The 26,286-nt window shown below is 32.9% G+C and overlaps 1 protein-coding gene across 4 annotated transcripts; it reads left to right on the forward strand.

The window, feature by feature from the left end:
* Nucleotides 1-204: 204 nt before the first annotated feature.
* LOC140051798 (transgelin-2-like) lies at nt 205-26,184 on the forward strand. Of its 4 annotated transcripts, XM_072097116.1 has the most exons (6): nt 7,250-7,388; nt 7,598-7,695; nt 22,230-22,369; nt 23,062-23,128; nt 24,204-24,308; nt 24,761-26,184. In XM_072097116.1, exons 3-6 carry the CDS (start codon nt 22,230-22,232, stop codon nt 24,977-24,979), a joined length of 531 nt encoding a protein of 176 aa, XP_071953217.1. In that variant the 5' UTR covers nt 7,250-7,388; nt 7,598-7,695; the 3' UTR covers nt 24,980-26,184. The 4 variants fall into 4 exon arrangements, with proteins under 4 accessions (XP_071953215.1, XP_071953214.1, XP_071953216.1 ...); XM_072097114.1 differs by lacking the exons at nt 7,250-7,388; nt 7,598-7,695 and adding an exon at nt 205-366; XM_072097113.1 differs by lacking the exons at nt 7,250-7,388; nt 7,598-7,695 and adding an exon at nt 2,090-2,247.
* Nucleotides 26,185-26,286: the final 102 nt, after the last annotated feature.

Here is a 26,286-nt window from a genome sequence, read left to right on the forward strand (position 1 = left end):
TGTTTTATATAATACCATGTTCAAATTTCGTATTTAGAATACTGTAGGATTGGGCGTCAACCAAAATATCAACCCCGAGTGGATAATAATAATAATACTGTAACAAAAATAGTAGTGGTTTTACCGTCTATTTGACGCGCCATACCTTTTGTATGGCCTTGTGTTGAGTGTTAATTGTTAAAGGATAATAAAAGTAATATTGAATAGGAAATCGTCGCATATTAAACCAGAACTGCTATAATAGTAGTTGGGAAAACATAATCATTAATAATATATTTAATTATCACAATCAAGCAAAGACTACATATAACCATCATGGCTGATCGACCTAAAGGTTTTGGTTTTTCAGCTGAGGTAGCTGCAAAGGTAAGATACATAATTATAAGTAATAACATAGTACGATAATTAAAGTATGATAATAGTAATACTACTTTGATATAATGAGACCTACCAGCACACGTAGGCCATGCCTACTCTGTGCCGATGTAGGCCTACTTTCAAATCCACTGTTATCTGGCCCGTGTGGGAAAGGGGTTCGTTGGTATTATACTTCCTGCGCGGTACTTTCTTTCCTACTTGTTTTAGTCTCTTCTTAATGTTATATGAGTGTAGCTTGAATGCTTATGATGATCCACCACATTCCGAATAAGGAAGACCAAGCCTAAATGGTCAACGTCATTTTGCGCCGCTCATTTAGGCAGTTATATTCAAGAGAACGGAGCATCAGAAAACAGTTACCATGCGGTAGCTTTTAGTTTATTACCGCTGAAAAAATGGGTATTTGGAAACTCGGACTGGGCATGCGCACACCCCAAAGTACGTCTGGGAAAAGAGAGCCTATGAAAACATTTGCTGATAAATATTGAGATGTATGTGGACGATTTATAGTCAGAAGATCTTGTTCAATTACTTCATTTTGGCTGTTTTTAAAGTTATCAGAAGCCGATGGGTTCCTTCAATCGTTTATCGTTAGAGCGGCGTTTTTTGTAAGAAATATTTCTTTTTTAACCTTGTTAAAGTGATTACAGTCCGGTTTGTCTGTCAAATTTCATTTTTTGTAGACACACCCTGGCAGTACTGTTTGATATTCAATTCAATGTTTAATATTGTAACTCAAGCACCTGTACACTCTATCTGTGTATGTAGCCTATAATATGCAGCAATGAATAAAAAATAAAGAGGATCCACTAAAGCCATTTCAACCACTAATCCTGCACTTGACCTTGTTTATTGAAAAGGTAAAACCACCTGTAATTGTCACAAACAATACAGACAGACAATAAGTTTCATAAAAAATTCATTTTTTAATTAATGGTGAGGGAGACTTGGAGCGGGGCTAGTTTGGGAAATTCTAAATAATCCTGTACAGGGTATATATATATAGTAATAAATAAATGAGATTGAACATTAGGAATGTTGTAGCGCCACCACTTGAAATTCAAGACGGACGTCTTAAAACCAACCAATGTCAAACAATGTGTTCAGAAGAAACAATTGTGTTCAAAAAGTACACAATCTGTGTACATTATGTATTACTACTGTAGTAGGTTGGCAGTCAGATTCCTATCTGAGGAATTCTATAAAAGAAACTTAACCTACTATACTGTATACATTTTAATTTGAATTAGGTATATATTCCATCTCTATTATCGGGGGTGGCGCTATTATAAATGTTCTTTACTGTTTGCTGCTCCTGGAAAAATCATGACGTCATAATTGCCTATTCTCAGCAATTATCCCCACGAAAACACAAATCAGAATACTTTAAATTTGTTTAACCTTACGTATAACATTGTGACGTCATCAAAATATTCGCTATGCCACAAAACAAACCGCCTTCTTCAGTTAAACTTCCTGATGTATGGCGATCCCGGTATAAATAAAACCAAAAATAATATTTTTAAAAAATTATTGACTATAATAATATTTTATTACTTATTATACTACTTTGTACCGCTACTTGTAATGTAAACATCATAAACAGAGTCGTCACTTAAAACAACCTCGGTACAACCATTATTATTGTCCACATGTTTTTTTTAATTCCAATGTGGCGCCCCATAGTCACACCCATTATAGAAAGGGATGATCATTTTCATGTTCGTCACTTTTCTTGCGCGATACCCAGTGTTGGAGCTGTAACGTAGAGTATTTCTGCAAACTTTTCTAACTTTTTCAACTCACATTACTTTAAACATGGCTAACAGACCAAAAGGTTTTGGAATGACGGCTGATGTTGCCAGAAAGGTAAGTTTATAGCTTATAAAAACAATTGTTTAATTTAGTTTACAAAGAAAAGAATCTACCATCGAATTGAATCATTAAATCTATATTAATAAAACAATCTATTTTATAACGTATAATATATATTTATTGATGGATGGATGATAAATAAACTTTACCATTAGATTAACAATTGTTTAATACTATCATACCGTCGGATCTTCGTGGTTTATCCCAAACAAATCTGCTAAGCTCTACCAGCTAATTATGTTACCACTCCTAAACACACACCTGTTACGTTTTGGATGTTAAACCACGACAATTAGAGTATTGCCAACATAGACATCTATATCGATCGTTCCATATTAAGGCCTATGTATCTTCTCAATAACATTATTTTACTACTGTTAAAGATAAGTATAAGGCCAGAAGTTGTTTAAGTCGTCATCATTGTGTCTTAAAAATGAAGATTCTCGTGTATTCATTTATAATCCTAAAACAAATGTATGCTATAATAATCCCCCGAATAATCCATTTGAAATAAATGAGCAGTATTTACAGTATATATTCAGAATGTAGACCACCGTCGGAACCGACCGTCTGGGACTTGGTTCCTTGGTCTCGACAAAGGAGCCACGCCTCCATGCTGTGGACAATTCGAAACTTCAATCACAAAGGAAGTTCCTTAACCCCCATATAACCACTTTTATCATTTATAGATCTTTGACACGAAGAACTAAACATACAAAATATTATATGTAACTTACAATGTTAACTAATATAAATTGTAATATACGACACTGAAAAGTGTAGAGTTTTAGTTTAGTTCGGAGTAGGTTGACCTATTTTTTTACAGCAGTATCAAAATATGGCGTTTCAGAAATTCAATTAATCAAACACTTAATACATATTATCTAAATGTTTACCTAGATAAAATGTATGAATGATGTTGATATTGATTGCCTACGCGACGCACAGGGTCGTATGTTCATCTTTGATGAGACCAAAGAAAGGTATTGTTTAATCGATTTACGTGAATCAAACAAGACTAGACTGTGTCCAAATGTCAATATGCCCGACTGGTTTCATCTCAATCATCTGCAATGACTATAAATACTGCTAAAATATTACATGTACCTTTCAATCAAATAACTATTTCTCCAAATTTTAGCTAACAAAACCAATCTTAATATTGGATGGTATTCAATTGCAAATACATATATTCATAACTTCGATTGAACTTTAATCAATGTCTACACAATTTTTTCTATTTTCGAGTACCGTTACACCTAAAAATGGGTCGGCTTCTTTCCGAGGTGGGCTTCTTTTCGAGATTACGTTTGAAAACTTTTCGAAACGAATGTTATAAATGTTGCCAATTTTACATATTTGCCTATGAAACAGTCAGAAGAACATACTATCAAAATAGGCCTACCATTTGGAAAACAATAAACTGTAAAATAAATATGAGCCTTGATTGTTGAGATAATTATTGCATATTCCTTTATATTCCTTTTAGCCGTGTCGACTGTACTAAGGGGAATTTTTCATAGACTACCATAAATCTAAATAGCAATCATATTGATATTTTTAAATGATAGACTTGTTTATTTTAAGAGGACGATTATGTGTTCACTTCTTGAACAGCCTGCATAACCTGTCTGATTAATATAAATTTTAAATTGAAATTGTTTATGGCATGCTGATCTATGTTATATATATATTTATTTTTTTTATCTGTATTTTATTGTTAACCGTTTTTGATGTTGTATTGTTTTATGTTTCAAACCTGTTAGTGGCGGTATTTATCGCTGTTGGTTTTGACTGAATAAAATGAAATAGAAAAAAAAATTGTAAAGGTTTGTTAGATCATTAATATATTGATACCGTTAAAATAACAGGATCATACATTTATATTCCGTTGACATTCAAATACAGTCTATCTCGAAAAGAAGCCCATACTATCTTGAAAAGAAACAGTGGGCTTGATTTGATTTTCGAGTTTACTTTTTTGCAAACCATTTCCTTTCGAAATGGGCTTCTTTTCAATTTTTGAAGTGTTTTACTCAACTGAATTTTTCGACCTTTTCAATCGTTTTGATGTAAACCTAGTCGTAAAAGTAATAGGAACGTTAATGGTTTGACAAATTGGTACGGTTTATGTACAGTATTCATTATTTCGGTTGGTTCATGCACGGAGGTATAAAAATACTATTATTTTATAGCCCCATGGTTCATGACTACAACAAGGCAAAATTCAGTCGCGTCGGTATATTCGTGTCGTGTTGATTGTGTAAATTGAATTATTTTCGTTACATTCTTCGCATTTGAAATACCTCAGCACGGTTAGTTGAGTTTTGATAGAAACTTGTCATATTTACACGGGCCATAATACTCCAGCATGCATACAGAATCGTTCCCAAGAATCAATGGGAAGTCTATAACTAGAAAGAAATATAACACCTTATAAAAGTATAGTTTCTAAAATAGAATTGTTCATCATGTTCTTTATAAACTAGTTTGGTCAAAATACATTGTTTCATGTTAATAAATATATAAAGTTATGATTTCAATTTAGCCAAACAAATATCTTAATTGTTTCTTTGTCCTCTCTGCACATTTTAATTAATGGTTTTAAATTTGTAAAGCAAGATAATTCTAGTACTAGTAGTAAGCGCTCTGAAAAAATGGAATAGAAAAGAGGGGAAGTGAAAGTTTATGATTCGATTTAAACTGTATATTATTTTTAGAACTCCATGATCGAATAATGAATACAGTGATCAATTGGAGTGCAACCATCGTCTTTTCCATCGATCAAAACTCTCTACAACTTTTGTAGAAAACCACGTTATATTATGGACTAATTATAACGTATTAATCAGATTCAGTGCCTTTTGTCTATAAGACGAGCGCTTAACCACTAGACCACAAATTGATTAATACATCGATTGCAATGCATTGGCAAAAGCTGTATGCCTATGTGGATGATATGCTGAAATATAGCATAGGAATATTTTGCAAGAATTGTCTACTTGATGATGAGTGATTGCGGTGCACTTGATGATGAGTGATTGCGGTGCAAAACTATGCAGTTCTGGTGATTACTGCAGATTCAGTTTAATTGTCTTCACGGCATAAGACATGGTTTTGTTCACCTTTGCACAGGAAATTACTTCGCTCATCAAAAACACATTAGGCCTAGTATAAGAATACAAATTACTGTAGCTGCGAAGTCTAGAAGAGTGGAGGTCATCCGGTACTCGCAACCTTCCTAATAATTATTCAGATTGATTTATTTCAATTTCAAAATATTTTAATTTTGTGAGTGCTGTTCAGCTAAAGTTGATCATAGTACCCTTAACACCAAATTAAGCACATTAATAATTATAATAAGATTAAGAATATACAATAGATGATTATACAATATAACAATACAATTTTATATTATTATAATAAAAGAATTATGTATGCATGTTAAAAAAAAATAACCAATTCCAAATCGATATCAGATAACAATCGAAGTAGCCAAAAAGTTTCAGAAGATGTTTACAAGATAATTAAATGAAAAAGGCCGTCAGAAGCTGGTAAATAATTGGGACTAGAATAAAGTTATGTCTGAAAGAAACAAAGTTAATCTACGGGACGGTGACAACGGGTGATGCCATGGATAAAAAAGGCCTGCCGGAGAAGAGACCAAAAGATAGAAACCAATAGATTTGGAACAGAGCAGCACCCACATGAAGATGATGGGGTATGACTACAGCAACTTCTTCTGAATGGATTCTGAGATAAAAGCGATTGTCAGACTGAGAGCAGTGACGAGGTTTTCGTGTTTTTTTAGTACCGTATGTGTAAATTAATCGGTGGCTTTTACTTTCATCAACGATAAAATCGTTAGAAACCAAAGGTAGGCCTCGACATCATAAATGATCTATTTCAGAATTACAGGTTTCGATTTCGGTCGGCGAACAAAGCCATAAATTAATTCACGCACGTGCGGTAGTCGTTCTAGTAAAACTGGTTTTATATTTTGTCCATAAACAAGTATTTTCTGCCTCCAATCTTTCATGTTCCTTCCAATTTTTCTTACGCACAAACCGTGTATGAATGATGCTTATGAATACTGATGATGCAGACAAAAAGCAGAAATTGTATACGGGTAGAAAATGCGTGAAAGCATGCACACCGGCCTACTTATTTTCCCTGTATAATATTGTAAAATAACCCTCTGTGTGAAGATTGACCACTTACTTTTAAGGAGGTGATTTCCAACGTCAAGACGAATACAAATCATGACTAAAACTACGGGTTCACTGTCAAAAGAAAATTGGATTAGGTATTGCACCCATCGTTTAATTCAATATTAATAAATTCCATCCTGATGACCTCCTCGTCGTTCTTGTTGACCTACTGTACCAAGACTATAGATTGCCTTGACTGTACTATATGTAGTACACTACTACTAGTTTCTATAGGACAAACCTATTCATGGAGTGATCTGGATTTCCAGATAGACCTGTATTCCATTGATTTGAATGTTATGTTACAAATCGTCATAGGCCTACTTCCATTCCCTGATATTGTTACGTAATTACTAGCAATGTTTACTATTCAACTATCTTTTGGGAAATTTATTTCAAGGAATCATGCATGATTATGAAAACTTCAAGATCGTTTCTGGAAAGTCTGTACACTTGTACAATAAGACCTTTACTGAAATTAAGTTTTCCATCAATGTCTCCTTTAGAAATGCAATTCCTGCTTTCTTTAAAACAAAACAATTATGTTGTGATAAACAGCAGTACATAGGCCCTATTATAATAATTTAAAGACATCATGTAATTTTATTTACAATACACGCGCTATCTCCTGTAACTTGATACAGAAAATATGCACCCCACGCCGACTCTCGTTGGCCCGAGGTCGGTAGTTTAGAAGTCGTGAATGCCAAGTAGATGACGTCATCAGGGCAAACTTAAATGAGATGACAAGAACAACTTGACACTTGAGAATCGATCGCATCGTCGGACCTCAGTGAATTCTTGTAGCGAAAAGCCTTCAAACGGACACATTTTGCGACTTTTTCTTTGGCTGTTTTTCAAATTTTTAACACAATGGCTCGAAGACCTATGGGATATGGGATGACGGCGGATATCAAAAGAAAGGTAAACTATTTGAAATGTATATTAATCTCGAACAAACGTTAGGCCCAGGTGTACTGGAAGAATTGTGTTGGCTGTTGAGAAAGTAGGCAGTGATTAGGGTAGCCTGTAAACGTTCAATACAATGGGCGTCATCGGTTTTTTTTCCATATACTTTACAGTTTGTTAAATCTACAGATTTCAGTTGTTCACAAGCTGTTGTTATCTTTCAGAAGAATAATTCAGGCATTGATCTTAGTAATACTGTAGATGAGAGACAACGTGCTACACTGCACATTTGTCAGTCAATGGAGCAGAAAATGTAAAAAAAGTAAATTAATGGTTGTTGATTGTTTTGTGTGTGTTCACACTATTCAATTGAGCACATTGTTCATGAAGTGATTAACATAACAATTAAGTACATTGTGTGACACAAATCTATTAGTAGACAATTAATTCACATACTACTTCATGTTAATACTATTAAAAACAATATTGACAATTTAATTTATACAGAGCATGTTTAAATATTGATATACCTCAATTAAACAGTTTTGATTAGTGTGATTGGTGTGACATAACTTTAGCAAAATTATGTTTATTTAATAAATATGACCATGCATACTTTACTGTACAGTTCAATGTTGGGGTCAACATTGAACTGTAAAGTAAATTACACATGGTCATATTAAACAAACATAATTTCGCTAAAATTATGTTTTGTTTGGAGTTTCTTTATGATTGAAATTAATCAATGTTGTATAAAGTGTTGTGATGAACCACATGCAATGCCATACATTTTACAAATTTCTGTGTGAAACATTCCACATACAGTATTTGTTTAGCAGGTATCCAGGAATTCCATCATGTAATTAATAAAACCACAAGCAATGGTTTAACTATCAACAGATACAGACACACATTCTATTTATTGTCCCTAACATGCCTAATTAAATGCTGTTGCTCATAAAATATGAAAAATATTAATATATTATTAATACAAATTAATATTGGTTTATGTACACATAACGCCATTAGAAATCAACTGAAGTGTAACAGTGTCAAATATTGGCAGGTTATTAAATCATTTAATTATTTGTTGTTTGCATGAGACATTTTATTTGAAGTTATAATTAGCATTTATTATTATTATTATTTATTTTATTGAAGAATATTTCAAATTGCTTCTGAAAGCCCACGAACAACTCTGGGAAAATTTTATGAACATATTAATTTATAGTCCCTTTTCCAAAAAATACCCCTCTCCCAGTTAACAACTCGGTCCAGCCTCCGAACCCGTACATCCAAAAGATAAAATAAAGTTAATGTCAGTTATAAGGTTAATAGTGAAATGAATATTAATAATTCGAAAAGTTTTGTAAATATTGTTCAACTACAGTAAAGCTCTGTATCAAATCAAACTTTATGTGACACAAAAATGTGATGTGCCCATATACTGTATGGACATGATGACGACGTCACATCACTACCATATTTGGGTATATCACTACCATATTTGGACACTTGTTTTGCCAAACTAGTTTGATAGTGTAAACAGAGCTTGTATTGTAATTACAGTATACCTAACTTTTGCCTATAAAAGGTTACCTTGTCTTATGAAGTGATTATTCACAGTTCTGGGATTGGCCATTTAGTAGCCTGTCGCTTCTTTAATTCTTCCTGACAGGTAGACCTATAATATGCTTATGTATTGAAAAATCATCTAAATTCAAAATGATTTTGAGTCACTATGTTTCTGTGAATATTGCCTGTAAATAATAAGATTTAGTATTTTGTGAAGAGGAGAATGTGACTCATTTCCACTGATGAGTCATAATGAATAAGTCGAAGATGATTTAAGAGGTAGAAAGTCAGTGTCTTGTGAAGTTCAATATTAAATTCACATATTATGTATTAAAAGTCACTATCACATGGTTTTTTTTTTGCATTAGCATGGCAATTAAGCAAGTTTTTTTTAAATATAAAAATTAAAATTATCAAAAGATACATAATGAAGATTAACTAATTTTAATTGATGCATATGTCATTGTCAAGTTGCAAAGAAAGAGATCAATGTTTTATCTAATGCCACTTTCATAAAAGTGAAGCATTTCCTATGGCTGTGTTCAGACCAAACTAGAGCTGCTTATATATTAAGCTAATCCAAATTGTATCACCACCAAGTGCTTGTGTGATCAGTTAACTCTAATACACCTCTGTGTCATTAACTCCAATTAACTCTGATGTACCTCGACGAGTTGTAACTCTGATGTACCTCGACGAGTTGTAACTCTGATGTACCTCGACAAGTTGTAACTTGTATAACTGATCAAATACTCCAAACCTCTCTCTACACTATCAAACGTTATGTGACAAAAAAATGTGAAGTGCCCATATATGGACATTATGATGTCATTTACTACCATATTTGGGCACATCAAACTAGTTCGATAGTGTAGACAGTGCTTTGAATTTAAATTAAAATGATTTAGTAAGCAAGTAAATTAAAACTAAGTACTGTATCAGAGTATAGCAATTCCGCCATGATGGTTTGGTAATATTTTTACACTAATAGAGTTACTGTATGGCGTATTAGCATACAACGCTGATAGTTGGTGGGTTAGGGCGAAGGAAAGGTGTTCTCACACAGTGAAAAGCTTTCATCACAATGAAAGTGCTTCAGAATATTCTTCTTCTGACTGAAATACAGTGAGTTATACAGTAGTAGTGTACAGTACACTAATTAAATGGTAAGAACACCTGCTTTCCACTAATACTGTACTACTGTACTCCATGTTATACCATGGAGAAATAACTTATTTCTCCATGGTTATTCTGACTGTACAGGGCCATACCATATTGTAGATAGTTTAAAATGAAAATGAGTAATACTAAAGGAATTACTTTCTGGTTTTGAGGTGACAGACACCAAATGGATTTTTAATTCAGTCTGGGTCATTGACATAATACCTTTTGGATCCTGGATTAGAGAGAAAAACATTGCATTTTTAGCATACTATAGCTACTGTAGAATTAAAGCAATTTATACAGGAATGAGAAGAGATTAGTTTTTAAAAGTATATCCTATAAGAAAACAAAATCCTTAGAGTTTTAATCCTACTGTACAGCACAGCACTATGCCAGTGTCTACTTATCTTTAGAAAATAAAACGAATAAATAAAAGCATTCTTTTTACCTGTAAAATAATTTGTTTCAATTCTGTCAGCAATGATATTGCATTTTTTAAAATATTCATTTTGTAAAATATTAAAATTATATTTATATTTTATGTGTACAAAATGCCTTGTATATTTAGTAGTGTTTTCAACAAATGTACCCCAGTAGTTGACTATACTCAGATGATCTACAAAGTTTCCTATATGAAAACATATTAATTGAAACTGATCCAATAATTGATACATAAATACAAAAATAGAAGGCATCTCTAATTTCATTGGTGTCACCTGTTTCAATCTATTTGACATGTCAATTGTAGTAAATAAAATGCTTCAAATTTTAGGGTATGTTCAGATCCATGGAGTTTTGTTCGTATTGAAAGCATTGTCATAAGTAGTGTTGTAACAGCAAACTGTTCAGACCCAATTAAGTGTCACCGATTTGGGCAACATCTTGCACTGTATGTAACGGAGTAAATTTGATTGGTTGGAGGTCACAACTGATGCATGATTTTCGTATCGTAGGCAACGTTCACCAATCTTTTACCTTGAGCTGTCGTAATGAACGAAAGATCAGTGTCATAAGAGGTGGTTCAGACCTATAAAGTTGCGAAATCATCTTTGCAAAAGCAAAACTCCGTACTGTAGATCTGAATAGGCCCTAAAAATAATAAATTTAAAGCTCTGTCTACACTATCAAACTTTATGTGACAAAATGTGCCCATATATTGATATAATAATGTCATATCACTACTATCATAATTGGACTTTTTACTACCATGTTTTTGGGCACATCACACTTTTTTTGTCAAACTAGTTTGATAGTGTAGACTATAGGCTATAAGTGAGCTACAGTAGGCATGATGTAATTAACTTTCTCATTTGTAACGCCACTTAAAATATACAAGAGGAGGAATATACATCCTTAAACAAAAAAGTTGTTACTGTTATATTTATATTGTAAATTGATGATGAATTAAAATAAGTCCCTGTATAATGACCAAGTACAGTATACAGTAGCTAGGGGGCTTGTGTATGTTATGGGGTTAAATTATGCTCTGATTGCATTTTAACAATGAATTTACAAGGGTAGTAACAAAGTGCGAGGCAGCGAGGCACGCGAGGCAGGGAAGGCATGCGAGGCAAGTCAGAAATTTATGCGAGGCATCGTTTTACCATCATCAAAAAATGCGAGGCATCATTTTATCATTTCTCAAAATTGCAAGGCAGGAAATCACCGAAATTGAAGTAGCCTAGGCCTAGGCCCGCTTGGCTAATTTCCTTTTGCACCTGCCTTGTATTTTAACCAACTTTATCCTGAATACCACAGCTTAGAATTAGTAGACCTACTTTAATGAAGAAAAATCACATAAAAGTAACAATAAATCCATTAAATTTGTGATTTTACAGACGTTGTTTTCGCATTTCGCACACTCAATGTTCAATATTTTGGTTTCTATGGAACGCCAAAAGAGCAAAATTAATTAGAGGGCTAAAAACTCTGTGGAATCCATTTATATTTAACGCATTATTTGGTGAAAATCAAGTACAATTTCAATAGATTTTGTCACTGTCAGTAAGGACAAATGTTACTGTTGATAATGTACACGGTTTCGTTAACCTTTTAAAGAATAAAATAGAAAAATTCATCATAATATCCTTAGTAGGATGTCCTAGGTCTAGACTAGGTAGTGATGTTGATTTAGGATCGATTATTATTCTTTGAAAACAGAACAGTATCAGCAGTAACATATTACAACATTTTTATTGACAAATTAACAAATATATTGAAATGAAACGTGTTTTTCACCAATAAATGCATGAGAAATTGACGCATTCCACTGAGTTTTAGTCCTCTATTATCGTTGCTCTTTTGGCGCTCCATAGAAACAAAAATATTGAACATTGAATAAGTGAAATTCGCGAACAGTGTGCGAGAAACACGCCTGTAAAATCATTAATTTAAGGATTTATTTGTTACTTTTTATGTGATTCTTTCATTAAAGTACTCATGAGGTATACTTCTAAGGTGTGGTATTCACACGATAAAGTTAGTTATCAAATTTGGAGTAAAAATACAAGCGAACCCGAAGGAAACTAGCGCCAGGTTTATTAGTACGTACATGGACAACAATAAATAAAAATCGTTCGTAATATACCTAGCTTACTAAAACAGGAATAGTGTATCATTATTAAATATTACACCAATTATTATTATATAAAAATTGATTAAATTATTTTCTACATAGGCCTATCTAGGTTAGGGATAAGCATATTAGCTAAAGTTTAATTTTAGGCCTAGTATTACAATTGTCGGACGTAAGTCTTTTTTCACACGCGCTCCAGAATTCTGGCATGTTATTGGATCGGCATATCAGTTACCTTTTATTCACCGCCAGTTATTGAACTTGTCCTGGCAATCGCTGTTCACCTTATTTGCGAGAGAGGTACACGTGTTGTTCCTAGAGAATGGAATGTCAAAAATGTCTTTGGCACGCCGCTCAGAGAGAAGTCTGTGCGTTGCTGCTGAAACCACGTGCTATAGGAGGGGAATGCACCACAATCCTCTGAGCTGAGGGCTGAATCATTCCGCTACCTGCTAAATAGTAAAGAGGGATTTTCCATCTCTCGGGTCTACCGGATCTAGGCGCAGGGGTGTGACAAAATATTATTTTCACTCTGCTATGTTCGAGAGACATGTGAGTGAACACGCTCGAAATGCCAACAAACATTGCAGTCATTTGATGAGTGTGTCGCTATATTACAATTATTGTTTATCGAAAGTTGAAGACTGTCGTTCAGATTTTTGAACCGTAGTTTGGGCACTTTTGTAAAAGTAAAATTTGACACGATATGACTTGAATGAAAAAACAATCGTTACATAAAAATAAACAACATGATGAGTGTATACACGAATCTATTTAGATACGCTTGTATCGATTGATTATTAGGCCTATAATATAGCATAATAGCACGTTCAGATATGCCTCGCACCTTTTAGAAATTGTAAACTATATGCCTCGCATGCCTCGCACTTTTGGAAATGATAAAATGATGCCTCGCACAAATATTTGGCATGCCTCGCTTGCCTCGCGTGCCTCGCTGCCTCGCACTTTGTCAACACTCAATTTACAAAAGTCTTGTTTCTGAATTTACAGTAGGATTAAAGTAATCGCAGAATACATACTTTCTGCGGCCCTAACAAATATTTAATTTTTGTTATTTCAATTTCTTGATTCTACAGAATATATTGAACAGAAATTTATGTTTTCACCAATGGGCAAATGTATTTCGCCTTTTCCTCTGTACGTCACAATAAATAAATCCAAAAGTATAACTTACACAGTAGTAATTATATAAGTTTATATTTGTTGCTTCGTTGAAAACTCCATATTCTGTAAAGTATTCCATTTGACAAAATATGTTAATATAATAGAAATAGCAAAGCGTTAAATGTAATTGCCTTATCCAGTGGCTTGAAAATCCCTTTTGATTGTGACGTTTTTAAGGTCATATCTTCACAATAATTTTGAATAGAATTATTCCAACCTAATAATTGTATAGATAATAGCTATAGAATGTCTATTTACCTCTATAGATTTAATATTGAAAAACACTAAGAAGACTCAAAGTAAAATATCAGAAAATAGAAAAAGATTTTTTTTAATTACGGTAAAAAGGATTGGTATAGAATATAGTAATTTTACTGAATTTTTTTTTATCTTTTTGAAAGCTTTCCAGAAAATTTTAAAGAATGTTTTAAATCCAAATTTAGAAATTAGGATATTTGGTTAAAAGTTCATGGTGGGTAAAAATAAGGAATTCTGCTAGCCACTCACAGCAGCATTTATCAATTACATTCTATTTCCATCTTTCCACATGTCTGTACTTTGAAGGAGGCGTGGCAGATATTGCTATTTATTCCTCCTCATTGCCTAATAAGGAGTGTATATTCGTTGGTTTCACGTTACCCTGTCAGAGTAGCATTACAAGGTCATTAAACAGAGACACAGAAGGGATTCAGACAGAAACACAGCTTCTCTGTCTTATCAAAAGCTCTATTGACGTCATCTGTTACAGATTATTTCTATGGTTTTGTTAAAAAATGTTGTACTGTACTTTTATTGTATACCTGTTCACCATATTTTATAATATGTACAGTACAGTATATTTATATATTTACTTTAAATCAGAGTAATTGAATGTTTCAACTCTTGTATACTCAGTATAGTAAAAGTACTATTATCTTTAAATTTCTGTTTTGCTTATTTCCAGTTCATCATGAAGATGTTTCAAAGATTTTGATTTATTCTGGTCAAGATTTGTTTTGTTATAAGCACATTTTTTTTTTCTTCTTTAGCTTTTGGAAAACAAAAAGAAACAAATCCATAAACCTAAAAAAGTACAGATTCTACTGTAGAAACAAAACCCACATATAAACTGTCATCCCATTTAATGTACATTATTCAATTTTGATCAAATTCTGAAAGTGTTATTTATGCCAAATTGATGACATCATGAATATTTGAATGATGATTAATTGTTCCATAAACCTGGATTTCATTTTTTTTTAATTGAAGCATCAAAGTGTCTTGATATCAAGTTGTAAAGTACTGATTTGATTTATAGTCAAACTGGTATTTCAATCATGTCCAAACATCTATTCTTAATTTTATTGGAATCATAATCAAAGAAATCTAATCTAATTAAAGAAGTTGTAAAAATGGGAAGGAAAACAGAATAAATACTTTTACTTTTATGTGTAAATTTACTGAATTTGTAGTTATTTTTCAGTGAAGTTGTAGAATATATATTATGGGAATCTAGTTGGGGTACTGTAACTGGAGGCTACTTGTTAATAGAACTTAGCTATTGAACGTAGTCAGTTATTCAGAAATGAAGTCAGAAACATAGAATTGTTATTCGAATGTCGGCCGCACTGTTAAATTGCTCCTAGCTATGTAACATGTGCCAAGAATTGACACGCAAATCTCATTGTCCTGGTAGTATGTTATCCGGTTTCAGGACTTAAGACTATTTAACTTAATAGAACTGAACTAAGTTATATTTTATAACAGGCAAACATTATGAGCTATAAGTACTTTCCTAGATATAGACTTGTATGTCTATGGATACTGCAGTAATTATATAGTAATTTCTATAAATGTACTGTAGCAACCAATGATATACTGTTGTAACAGTATTCTAAATGTCATTCTGAATTTATGAGAAAAGTAATAACATGTCAAGTGTATTTAAATGTTGCATAATGACTGATGTATAGCATGAATTAGATGTATGGGATTGAATACTGTACAACAGTGAATGTAATTGCTAAATAGCATAAATTATGTACTGTACAGCATTATAACAGAGATGTAATTGCAAAACAAGTTGTTCAAAAGAATTTGCGTAGTAATAATTAATGGGACAATATTTGAATAATTCATTATACAGAAAGGTTGTATTTTATAGTAAATATAATCTTTTAAATCATTCAAGGCAATCCATTAAATTTGTGTCAAATTGTACTAAAGCAATGCAGATTTTGAATGTCAAAAGAGGATTAAAGTGATGGAGAAACCACTTAAGTTCTGTAGGATACTTATACTAAAGGTCTAGTACATTATTTTCATGTACTGTAGTAGGCCTACATATCAAATTATTTCATTTGGGAAGCTTGATCTGGTATGATACGCTGATCAGCTATGGTCCGCATTCAGTGTATCTTGTAATTGAGGTACAGTACAGTAATGTGTGTATGGTACGCAGATTTCAACCGAGTAGCTTGATCAGGTGGTACCATTGAGTATATCACATGATTTCATTGGGTTAGATAAAGTCTATTAAATTGTTTCATGTTCTTTGCTTGATCAGGCATTGGGTGTATCAAATGATTTCATCAAGGTAGTACTAGGTAGTATGGTACCAGATGATTTTACGGATGTACAAATGATTTCATAGGGCTTGCTGCTTAGTACACTACTGTGTAATACTTCATCAGCCTTCAGAATCACACATCTGACCATGGTGTACCTTACCTAACATAAAGTGAAACACTCTGTGTTTTTTTGCTGTATCAATATAGTTTGCCAAAACAATTAGGCTTATATAGTGTTTATATTTGGTTAACAACAAGATTTTAGAACTAGGGCCATTGTATGTTTCTCGTAAATATCTGATTCTAATTACTGTATTTAAACTAAAATTGAGCATTTGCTATTAAATTTATAAATAACTCAACCTTGGATAGATGACCTGTACAAATCAAGCAATCCTGCATATTGTTTTATATAGTATATTTAACAAATACAATGTAGTAAACTACCGTAAAGCTTTGTTTACACTATCACAATAGTTTGACAAAAATGTGATGTGCCCAAATATGGTTGTGATATGCCTGAATATGGTAGTGATATGACATCATCATGTCCATATAGGCACATCACAATCATATTTTTTTGTCACATAAAGTTTGATAGTATAGACAGAACTTTATGTTACAGTACAGTATGTACCATACCATACAGGAAACAATATAGCATCCTCCCATTGTACAAAGTTAGCCTTTGTTGTGATGTCATACTGTATTCAATGCAATGCCATTTTGATACACTCAATGTGATACCATTCATTTAACCTACATACTATAGAACATTTTCCAAATTTACGCTTGTGAGAGTTGCCTCTAAGACCTGTCATCTGTTACGTAACATAACGCAGACTGCAAAGGCATCCTTAAAGGACCCTTCAAAGTAGTTGTAGTGGGCCTTCTCATGCCTTTAGCCAGTGATCGCTCATACTGTAGCCGCTACCCTATATTCTAGGAAATGGTGCTACTGACTTTAAATGTGTAAAAACAATTGTTAATCTCTCTCAGTTCTGTATCAAAAGAGGTATTATGTCAATGTGTCAGATTAACGAGAAAAAAAATCACTGACAACATAATACTGTAGTAGCATCAAACAAAATTGTCCAAATTTGGATTAATGCTGTGAACCAAATTGTAGTGATGGAATGTTACTTGAAATATTTCTACCCAAAAAGCAAATAAACTGCTTAAATAAACCTACAAAACTTTATGTGTGATAGCCCCACACAATAACCAACTGGCAGCATTCTCACCCACGCGGCGACTGCTGCTCCTACTGTATACATGGATGTTTTAAGCTGTACCTTTATTTATTCACCAATGTGTAAATATTTGTCTGAAGAAAAAGCTGTTTGCTTCAGCATAATTTATTCGGTTACACTTGATGACACTGATAATTGTCTAATAAACCTATTACTGTACGTTCATTCTTGCAAACTAATTATTTCTACTGTATAATCCAATTTTTTTTTATTTTGGTCTGGAATTAAAATCAATTTCCGGTATTGTTAAAAATATTTTCTTCCTACACTACTACATTGTCTGTAATTCGCACATTGCCGTAGCCACAAGAATTAAAGTGGCCCGGTTTATTTAGTTATTCTACTTTATTTTACAAGGGTGCTAAAACAGCTGTACTACAGCAGTACAACTGACTTGAAAAGGCCCTCGACGACATTCAAACATAAAGATACATAAAAGTTTTAACTCTCAAACAAACAGAGTAAAATTAATGCATACATTACATGTACAATCGATTAGAAAAATGTTAAAATATAACAATTTCATATAAAAGGACATTAGTACCAAATATTGCTTATATTATTGCTTAGGTTGCTGGTACAGTACATGGGTTTCTGCCAAAAAGTCAGGTTGAAATCTTTCCAACCGTACTGGTGGCTAAGGTCCTGCCACACCTCAACCTAAGCCTACTGTTTATAGTTTAACTGTGGAAAATAGCATATTACCTACTGTCTGATTGGGGCTGTTTCATTAAAATTTGTATCTACAGCTCAAAGTTTGTTTTTATATGGAAGTTATCAACAGTTTGAAATGTGATGAACTTTTTAGGGTTGTAACGGTTTCGGTAACTGCGCCCACCTTTGCAGGAAGTTCCTTGTTTCCTTTTCGCGATTCTAAACAAACATGGAAGTTGGATAGACTATTGTGGTCAACATCAACCTTTTGAAGGAAAAAATAATTTGTTTTTGTAATTTGAATATGATTCTGGCAGCTAATTTGAGATACACGATCCTGTGGAGTTATGAAAAGATAATGTTCTCTTTTGTAAATATTAGTCATACTCATGTTTATTACTACTTTTTTCTAATAAATTAATTATTATAATAATAAATGATTGTTATTGTTATTTTATCTAATATCTGCAGGTACTAATATAATGATATGCCTGTTTTCATACCACTACCAGGGAAGCTTTGAATTTTAATTTATGTCTGCATAAAGTTTATATTCTAATTTCTCTACAAGCAAAATACAGTATGATGTTGTTACATTCCCATAGAAATTTAGAACCCTGGGATTATTCATGAAACCTTGAAGAATGCTGGGATTATTCATGAAACCTTGAAGAATGCTGTGACTATTCATGAAACCTTGAAGAATGCTGGGACTATTCATAAAACCTTGAAGAACACTAGGAATATTCATAATACATTGAAGAATGCTGGGATGGGACTATTTATGATACATTGAAGAATGCTAGGACTATTCATGATACATTGAAAAACCCTGGGACTATTCATGAAACCTTGAAGAATGCTGGGACTATTCATGAAACCTTGAAGAATGCTGGGACTATTCATAAAACCTTGAAGAACTCTTGGAATATTCATAATACATTGAAGAATGCTGGGATGGGACTATTTATGATACATTGAAGAATGCTGGGACTATTCATGATACATTGAAGAACCCTGGGACTATTCATGAAACCTTGAAGAATGCTGGGACTATTCATGAAACCTTGAAGAATGCTGGGACTATTCATAAAACCTTGAAGAACACTGGGACTATTCATAATACATTGAAGAATGCTGGGATAGGACTATTTATGATACATTGAAGAATGCTGGGACTATTCATGATACATTGAAGAACCCTGGCACTATTCATGATACATTGAAGAAGCTGGGACTATTCATGATATCATACCTTGAAGAAGGCTGGGACTATTCATGATACCTTTAGATAAGATCACACCCATTTTTAGCTCTTCTACTTGTCACTTGAGAGACTTTTCTATTAAAGATAATAAATAATCCTTGATAAACAGCTTGGTGTCTGTGCTTATTTGAATACCTGGTTGAGGTCATCTAAGGTTGTTGTCATGGTGTTTTCTCTAGTCTAAATATTCCATATTAGGTGTTATTACATCCCAATATTCTTATTCTTTCCTGGATGTAGGGATCATGCAAAAAGTTTTTGTATGTTAGCAATGTCTCATTACACATGTCCATACAACATTGGTTTTTAATTAACAAATGTAACAAACCAAATAAGTAGAGTTGCCATATGGTTTTAAAAAAAAAGTTTATATTTTGTTTGTGTTTTTTTTCTTGGAATATGACACATGTACAATGAATAATGGGGCCCATGTTCCTGCTGCTGTGAGTTAGTTAAATGATCTTCTCAATATAAAAACAATTAAATTATTTATACAATAAATTAAATGTTTAGCTGCTGCAAATTGTACATAATGATATATTATTTGGGTATTGGGGTAGGGAAGTATATTATCAGCCATCTTCAGCACACATAGGTACAGTATTGGTCTAGCACCATAAAGCATAAGATATAAGCAGAATATAGCATTCTATCTCTCAATAGTAGTGACAACCGACAAAAGGACCAATACTGCACCTTGCAGATGTTACAAATTATGATAAAAACTCTCCAAAATTAAATTAAGGGAGTCAATTTTCTGCATCAACAACACTGATAAAATAGATTGAAGAACACAACTTATCATGAATAATACCACCAAACTTGTGAGTTAGGATGACTATAACGAGGCATTTAATAAAAAGGCAAATTGCCTTTTTATTAAATGCCTCGTTATAGTCATCCTAACAACTTATCTTATGTTTGTTGGTAGAAAGTAAGAATTATATCACGGCAATTAGCATCTTGTTAATAAACATCATTAACATGATAGTGTATCTTTGCACAACCTTTGCAAATCTACATACCAATCAGAGTAGTGAATATCAATAGATTACTTTTGTTGTTGGAATGAGTGGAAATTGTCACATTGCATCATTATTCATACTAACTGTACTCAAAAAAATATTGTGCCCTAGAACCATTATTGCTGTTCTAAATTTGAAAATCATGTTTTCTTTCATATGCCATAGTTAGTTATAAATGGTGCAACGTTTGCCTTCCATACCTATCTTCCATGCGGTGTGGTTGTTCTAAGAAAAGTTGTTCAATAATTTACATTTCCTCATGAGTATCTCTGGGCATACAATACATTATTTTAGGTTTCCTTTCGTAGACGAGGCATTTCAGGGTTGAGCCACCAGTACGGTTGGCATGGTTTCAAGCTGACAAATTATTTCACAGAGGCCCGTACTTTGTTCCCTTTCCTTGTGATTACCACACCACTTTATTTCTCATGGCTATACAGCACTGCATTGGAATTGATGATCACCTGACTAAGGGCCCGTTTCTGCTGCCAACCCAAAATATACCGTATAAATATACCGTATAAATATACCGTATATGAAATTCGTGCACCGTTTCCGCTGCACATACTTCGTGGGTGGGTTGTAAAAAAGTTGGCTTTCATTACCCAAAATGCATTTCGTGAGACGGAAGTATGGATTGACCTAGAGTCTCGTGTAGTGAGGTTACATGACAGCATTGCTTTCTATTTTAAATCTAATGAGCAGAAGTGGCAACGAATTTACACCGCACATACAAGCACAATCTAGAAATGTCACTATAAATAAACTCTGTTATTCAAATTGAGTTTATATTTATGCTATATTATCCTATATTGCCGTTTTAATTTCCATTTTCTATTATACAGTATTTTACCATGATTTTACATCACGTTGTTGTCGTGTAAGAACATTCGATTTATTGTAATTAAAATCTCGGTATCTCTTCTGTTGCCATGCAGTCTCCCCCCCCCCCCCCCCCCAACCTTCGCTTCCCCCCACAATTGAATTGCAAAAATAGTGATTTGTTCGGTCCACAGTGACATTTTGATCTGTTGCTTGCTTTTACACGTGTGTTTCAACTTTCAATGCAGCAGAAAAACCAAAACAAACGCGTCGCGCTCTGTTAGTTTTTGACCTCGTGTCACGAGTCGGGTCACATTTACGGTATATTTTGAGTGCAGCAGAAATGGGGTACGAAATATACGGTATATTTTGGAATATACCGTATAATATCCACAAACGATGGGGATATTTATACGGTATATATACCGCATATATATACGGTATATTTTTTATGAGACCCATTTCTGCTGCCAAAAAATATACCGTATATAAAATATACCGTATATATACGGTATATTTTTGGCAGCAGAATTGGGGCCTATAGGATTGAGATCTTTATGCACAACATGTGACACTAAAATCCGATGTAGTGTAGTTAATCTGTCTTGAAATAATATCACTTAATATGCAGTGTGTCCGAAAGACCACGCCCAACAAGTTTCAAGAGTAATATACCATGTAAAAGAAATATATCTTTTTTCTTTTATTGTTTAATTTTATTCAACTGATACATCATTTTAGCTGCATAATATACAGTATAGTTATTTAATATTATTTATTTTGTTAGATGGACTCAAAATACAGTGTAGAAAATGCATCAAAAGCTGCTAAATGGATAGACGCACTTCTAAAAGACACCACTATTGCCAGTTCACCAGAAGCTGGTGAATTACATGAGAAGTTAAAAGACGGAACAGTTCTTTGTCGGTTAGTATTAAGTTTTCTTACTTGAATCTTACTTGATATTAAGTTTTAGAGGAGTAGAACCAGAAAAAGATGCTTTCACTTTATTTTATTTATTTTTAAGCTACGATTGGGGCCTTTTTGCTGATACAGTATAACCCCTTCTTCAGTAGACAACTGTATTAAAGAGATATTTACCTGTGAAATGAATGAGGGATGTCTTGGTTCCCACTATCGACGCAACGCAACCGATGCAATGTAAGGCTATGCCCTTCCATTAATTGTGTTTGCCTCCATGAAATCAAACCTGCTTGTTGGGCGTCAATGTTAGCATGCTGTAGACTTTGACCTGGTTCACACCACATTATTTTGCGTTGCGTGAAATAATCTGATTTTATTTTCCATAGCGATGTTTTGCAGCACTGTTGCGTTGTCGGTTCCCACTTGTGATTATGCAATACAGCACTTTGCGTCGATATGTCACTGCATTATGTTGCATTCTAGTTGCATTCTATGCTTAACACTAAATCAGAGGAGACTAATATCAGGGAACAATTTGTTAGGTTCTGAAGGTTCCCTTTAATACTGTAAATCATTCTTTCTATTAAAATACTGTGAAATATTGTGAATGCTATTATGATGAATTACAATCCTAATTTTTGAATTTTACTTTTTAAGAATGCTACTGTATAATTTTTAAACTATTTCTTTTACAGAGTCATAAACACGTTAAAACCTGGAAGTGTAAAAAAAGTTAATACAAGCAAAATGGCTTTTAAAATGGTGAGTTCTTATACTTTTTTTTAGCTGTGATAAAGTTTATTTAATTTAAGATATCTGCTCAATAAAATAGTGAAAATAGCAGCTTGGACGTGATAAAGTGATATGCAGGAGCAGTATTTACCGAAAAAAGCAGGTTTAATAGTTGCTATGGGTACTCTGATATGCTGTACAATTTTAATTTTTAGTATTTTTACAAACTGTGCTAAAGTACATCATCATAAAAATAATTTGCATTTGGATATAGAACTTGAAGCTTATGTCGACGACACAGAACTCAACTCAACTGAACATAAGGGCACAGAGCAACTGAATGCAACTGACAGAAAAATGTTCTCGTCAGCTTAGTTGCTTTCCCATATTCTATTTCTATTTTTTCTGGAAATAAATGCAACTAAAAGTTTGAGTCGTGTTATATGTGCAGTATGGGTAAAACCCCGACTACTGTAGTTCCGTTCATTTATTTATTTATTTTATTTATTTTATTTATTTTATTTATTTTATTTATTTTATTCATTTCGGCAATAAACATAAAATAATAATTACAAAAAAAAACAAAAAAAACAACATAGAAATATATATATATGAAAAACAAGACACAAGGCCAAGGAAAGACAAAAGCATTAAACAAAACGCTGTCACCGGTAAGGTGTGTCTCTCCAACACATAAATAACAAATAAAGAAAATATACTAATATAGTAGACATATCATTTCATTAAAAAATTTAAAAAGTCTCTCTCCGACATTTAAAATATAGCTTTAGAGATAATTTAAAATTAATAAAAGAACCATTAACAAAAATATCGCGAATCTCATTGGGTATGGAATTCCAAGTTCTAGTGAATCTGGTCGGGATGCAAAATTTTGACATATCATTACTGGAGCGAAGATGCTTAAAAGTGAGAGTATCATGACGATTGACATTTGAGTTGAGTTCCTCATGTACAGTACTATTAAAACTTCCAAACTGTATGTTATAATGCTTACAAAACAGGACCTCAGCATTTAGAAAACAGCCAATGAGGTTTATTGCTTACATGAGTTTTCACATACTAATCATTTTTTCTTTTGTTGAAGATGGAAAACATAGGCAACTTTCTTGTTGGATGCACCAAGTATGGAATCTCAACAACAGATTTGTTCCAGACAGTAGACCTCTATGAGAATCAAAATATGTCCCAGGTAAGATTAGGCATACGTTTTCAAAAGTTTGGAATACTAGATGAATTTTTGTCAGTCTCTCTCTCCCTCGAAGTGCCATATCATGAGACTTTGGCGATCATGTTTTGCCAAAATTCTCTGTCTATTGCCATGTTCAGCAACTCCACTTCTTTGGTATTCTCGCCTCTATTCCGAATCCATTCAGCTATGCTGGCCAACCAAGTGACTCTTTTTCTCCCCCTGCTCCTTCTTCCTTCAGTACATGCTCAAAAAAAAAAACACCATCTGAGTTATATTGGCGTATTAGGTTGTTGCTAGCTTGAAACATCTCAATTGTTAACTTTGCAATTATACAAGCTTTAAAAAACAGCATGGGACCTTTTTGTTTTCATAATGGACCAACATGTGCGCATGAGAAAAATGAATAATTAAATATGTGTATAATCTACAATTTTGTTCTTCAACTTACGTAGGTCGTCCAAACTATATTAGCGCTTGCAAACGCTTCAAAGGAACAAGTTGACACTGGTGTGGATGCTGGCGTCAAAGTTTCGGCGGGAAACAAGCGAGAATTTACCGACGAACAGTTGAAAGAAGGCCAGAATGTTATTGGCTTACAAATGGGAACAAACAAAATGGCCTCACAGTCTGGAATGACGGGTTATGGAACTGGCCGACAGATTATTAATTAGACTGATTGCATTGCTCACTGATTGTTAAGCAAGTTTTATAGTAACAGTTGTCATCATTCTTTTTATTGTACTTTTTTTTTCCTTATTAAGCAACCAACATGGAATAGTCAATTCAAAACATAAATGTTGTTTACCATTGTGTAATTATCATCAAAAAATCATTAAAATATTAATAGTTTTTATTTAAAAAATTGGTTGGTTGTACTGTATCACAAAAACAAAAGGCCTCTGTAAATTAATATAAATTATAAACAAAAATACATTTTTTTTTTAATCACAAGAATTAAGAATGTTTTAGTAGTAATGAAATTAGTGTTTAGTATACTAAATTCATTTATTATAAATGGTTAGGGAGATATGGTATGGAGATAAAAAATAACTAAATAAATAAAGATGATTTAGATTTATAGCAAAAAATGTTCATCTAATTATATTGCTTTACTACAGGTATCACTCTGTTAATATTCATAGAATTACATTACTTGTATTGTTTCTTTTTAAAACATAAAATGTGTTTAACATACAAAATAAAATTGAAATGCTGAACAGACCTTGACGGAACTCATCCTTTTATTTCATATATCAGTCATTTGCATAAGAAACATCTTATTAAATTTGCAACTTTTCATATCAATCTATATTTTGCATAGATGTGATGCGACGAACTAGAGAAATAACTAGGCAACAAAGATACGAACAGGACAGGGAATCTTTGAAATGTCTGCTATATCTGTTAATGCAGATATCAAAACAGCTTCAAAAAGGCATAGCTGATTGAGAATACAGGCCTATTTGATAGTAACTATGTCCGAGTTGTCTCTCTAGTTTTATAAATAATACCTCTATGATATTTTGTAATATTTTTCTGTTTTATTCACCACACAAAATAACTCTCCCAAACAACACCTTTGAATTTTGACCTGTTTCGTAATGTTTTAGAATTTGTGTGTGATAAACTTGAATCATTCTATTTTTCAAATTAAGTTTGAAAGTATAATATGGAAAATTGTGAAATGACATCCAAAAGAAAAGTATCTTTTGATTAAATTATCCATCGTCTAAATTTGGAATATTCATTTACAGAAATGTCATGGTCATGTGAATTACTTATATTTTTGTTTGTTTATCTGTTTACGAGGGACATAAAAGAAAAGTAGTCATTGTGCTAAATAGTTGAAATAATAAATACTAAATTAGCTTTCAAACTATTTTTCTATAAATGTTTTTTATTTTGCTCTGGCCTTTTTAACTTTGACCATTCATTTCATGCAAGCAATGATGCCAAATAATAATGAAAAATGACCAAA

This window comes from Antedon mediterranea, chromosome 6 (genome assembly GCF_964355755.1).
Source record: "Antedon mediterranea chromosome 6, ecAntMedi1.1, whole genome shotgun sequence".
Classification (NCBI taxonomy): domain Eukaryota; kingdom Metazoa; phylum Echinodermata; class Crinoidea; order Comatulida; family Antedonidae; genus Antedon; species Antedon mediterranea.

Coding starts and splice junctions, on each gene's coding strand:
- LOC140051798 (XM_072097114.1), top strand. CDS start 316: ATGGCTGATCGACCTAAAGGTTTTGGTTTTTCAGCTGAGGTAGCTGCA. Junction 22,370..23,061: donor GACGGAACAGTTCTTTGTCG/GTTAGTATTAAG, acceptor TTTCTTTTACAG/AGTCATAAACACGTTAAAAC. Junction 23,129..24,203: donor GCAAAATGGCTTTTAAAATG/GTGAGTTCTTAT, acceptor CTTTTGTTGAAG/ATGGAAAACATAGGCAACTT.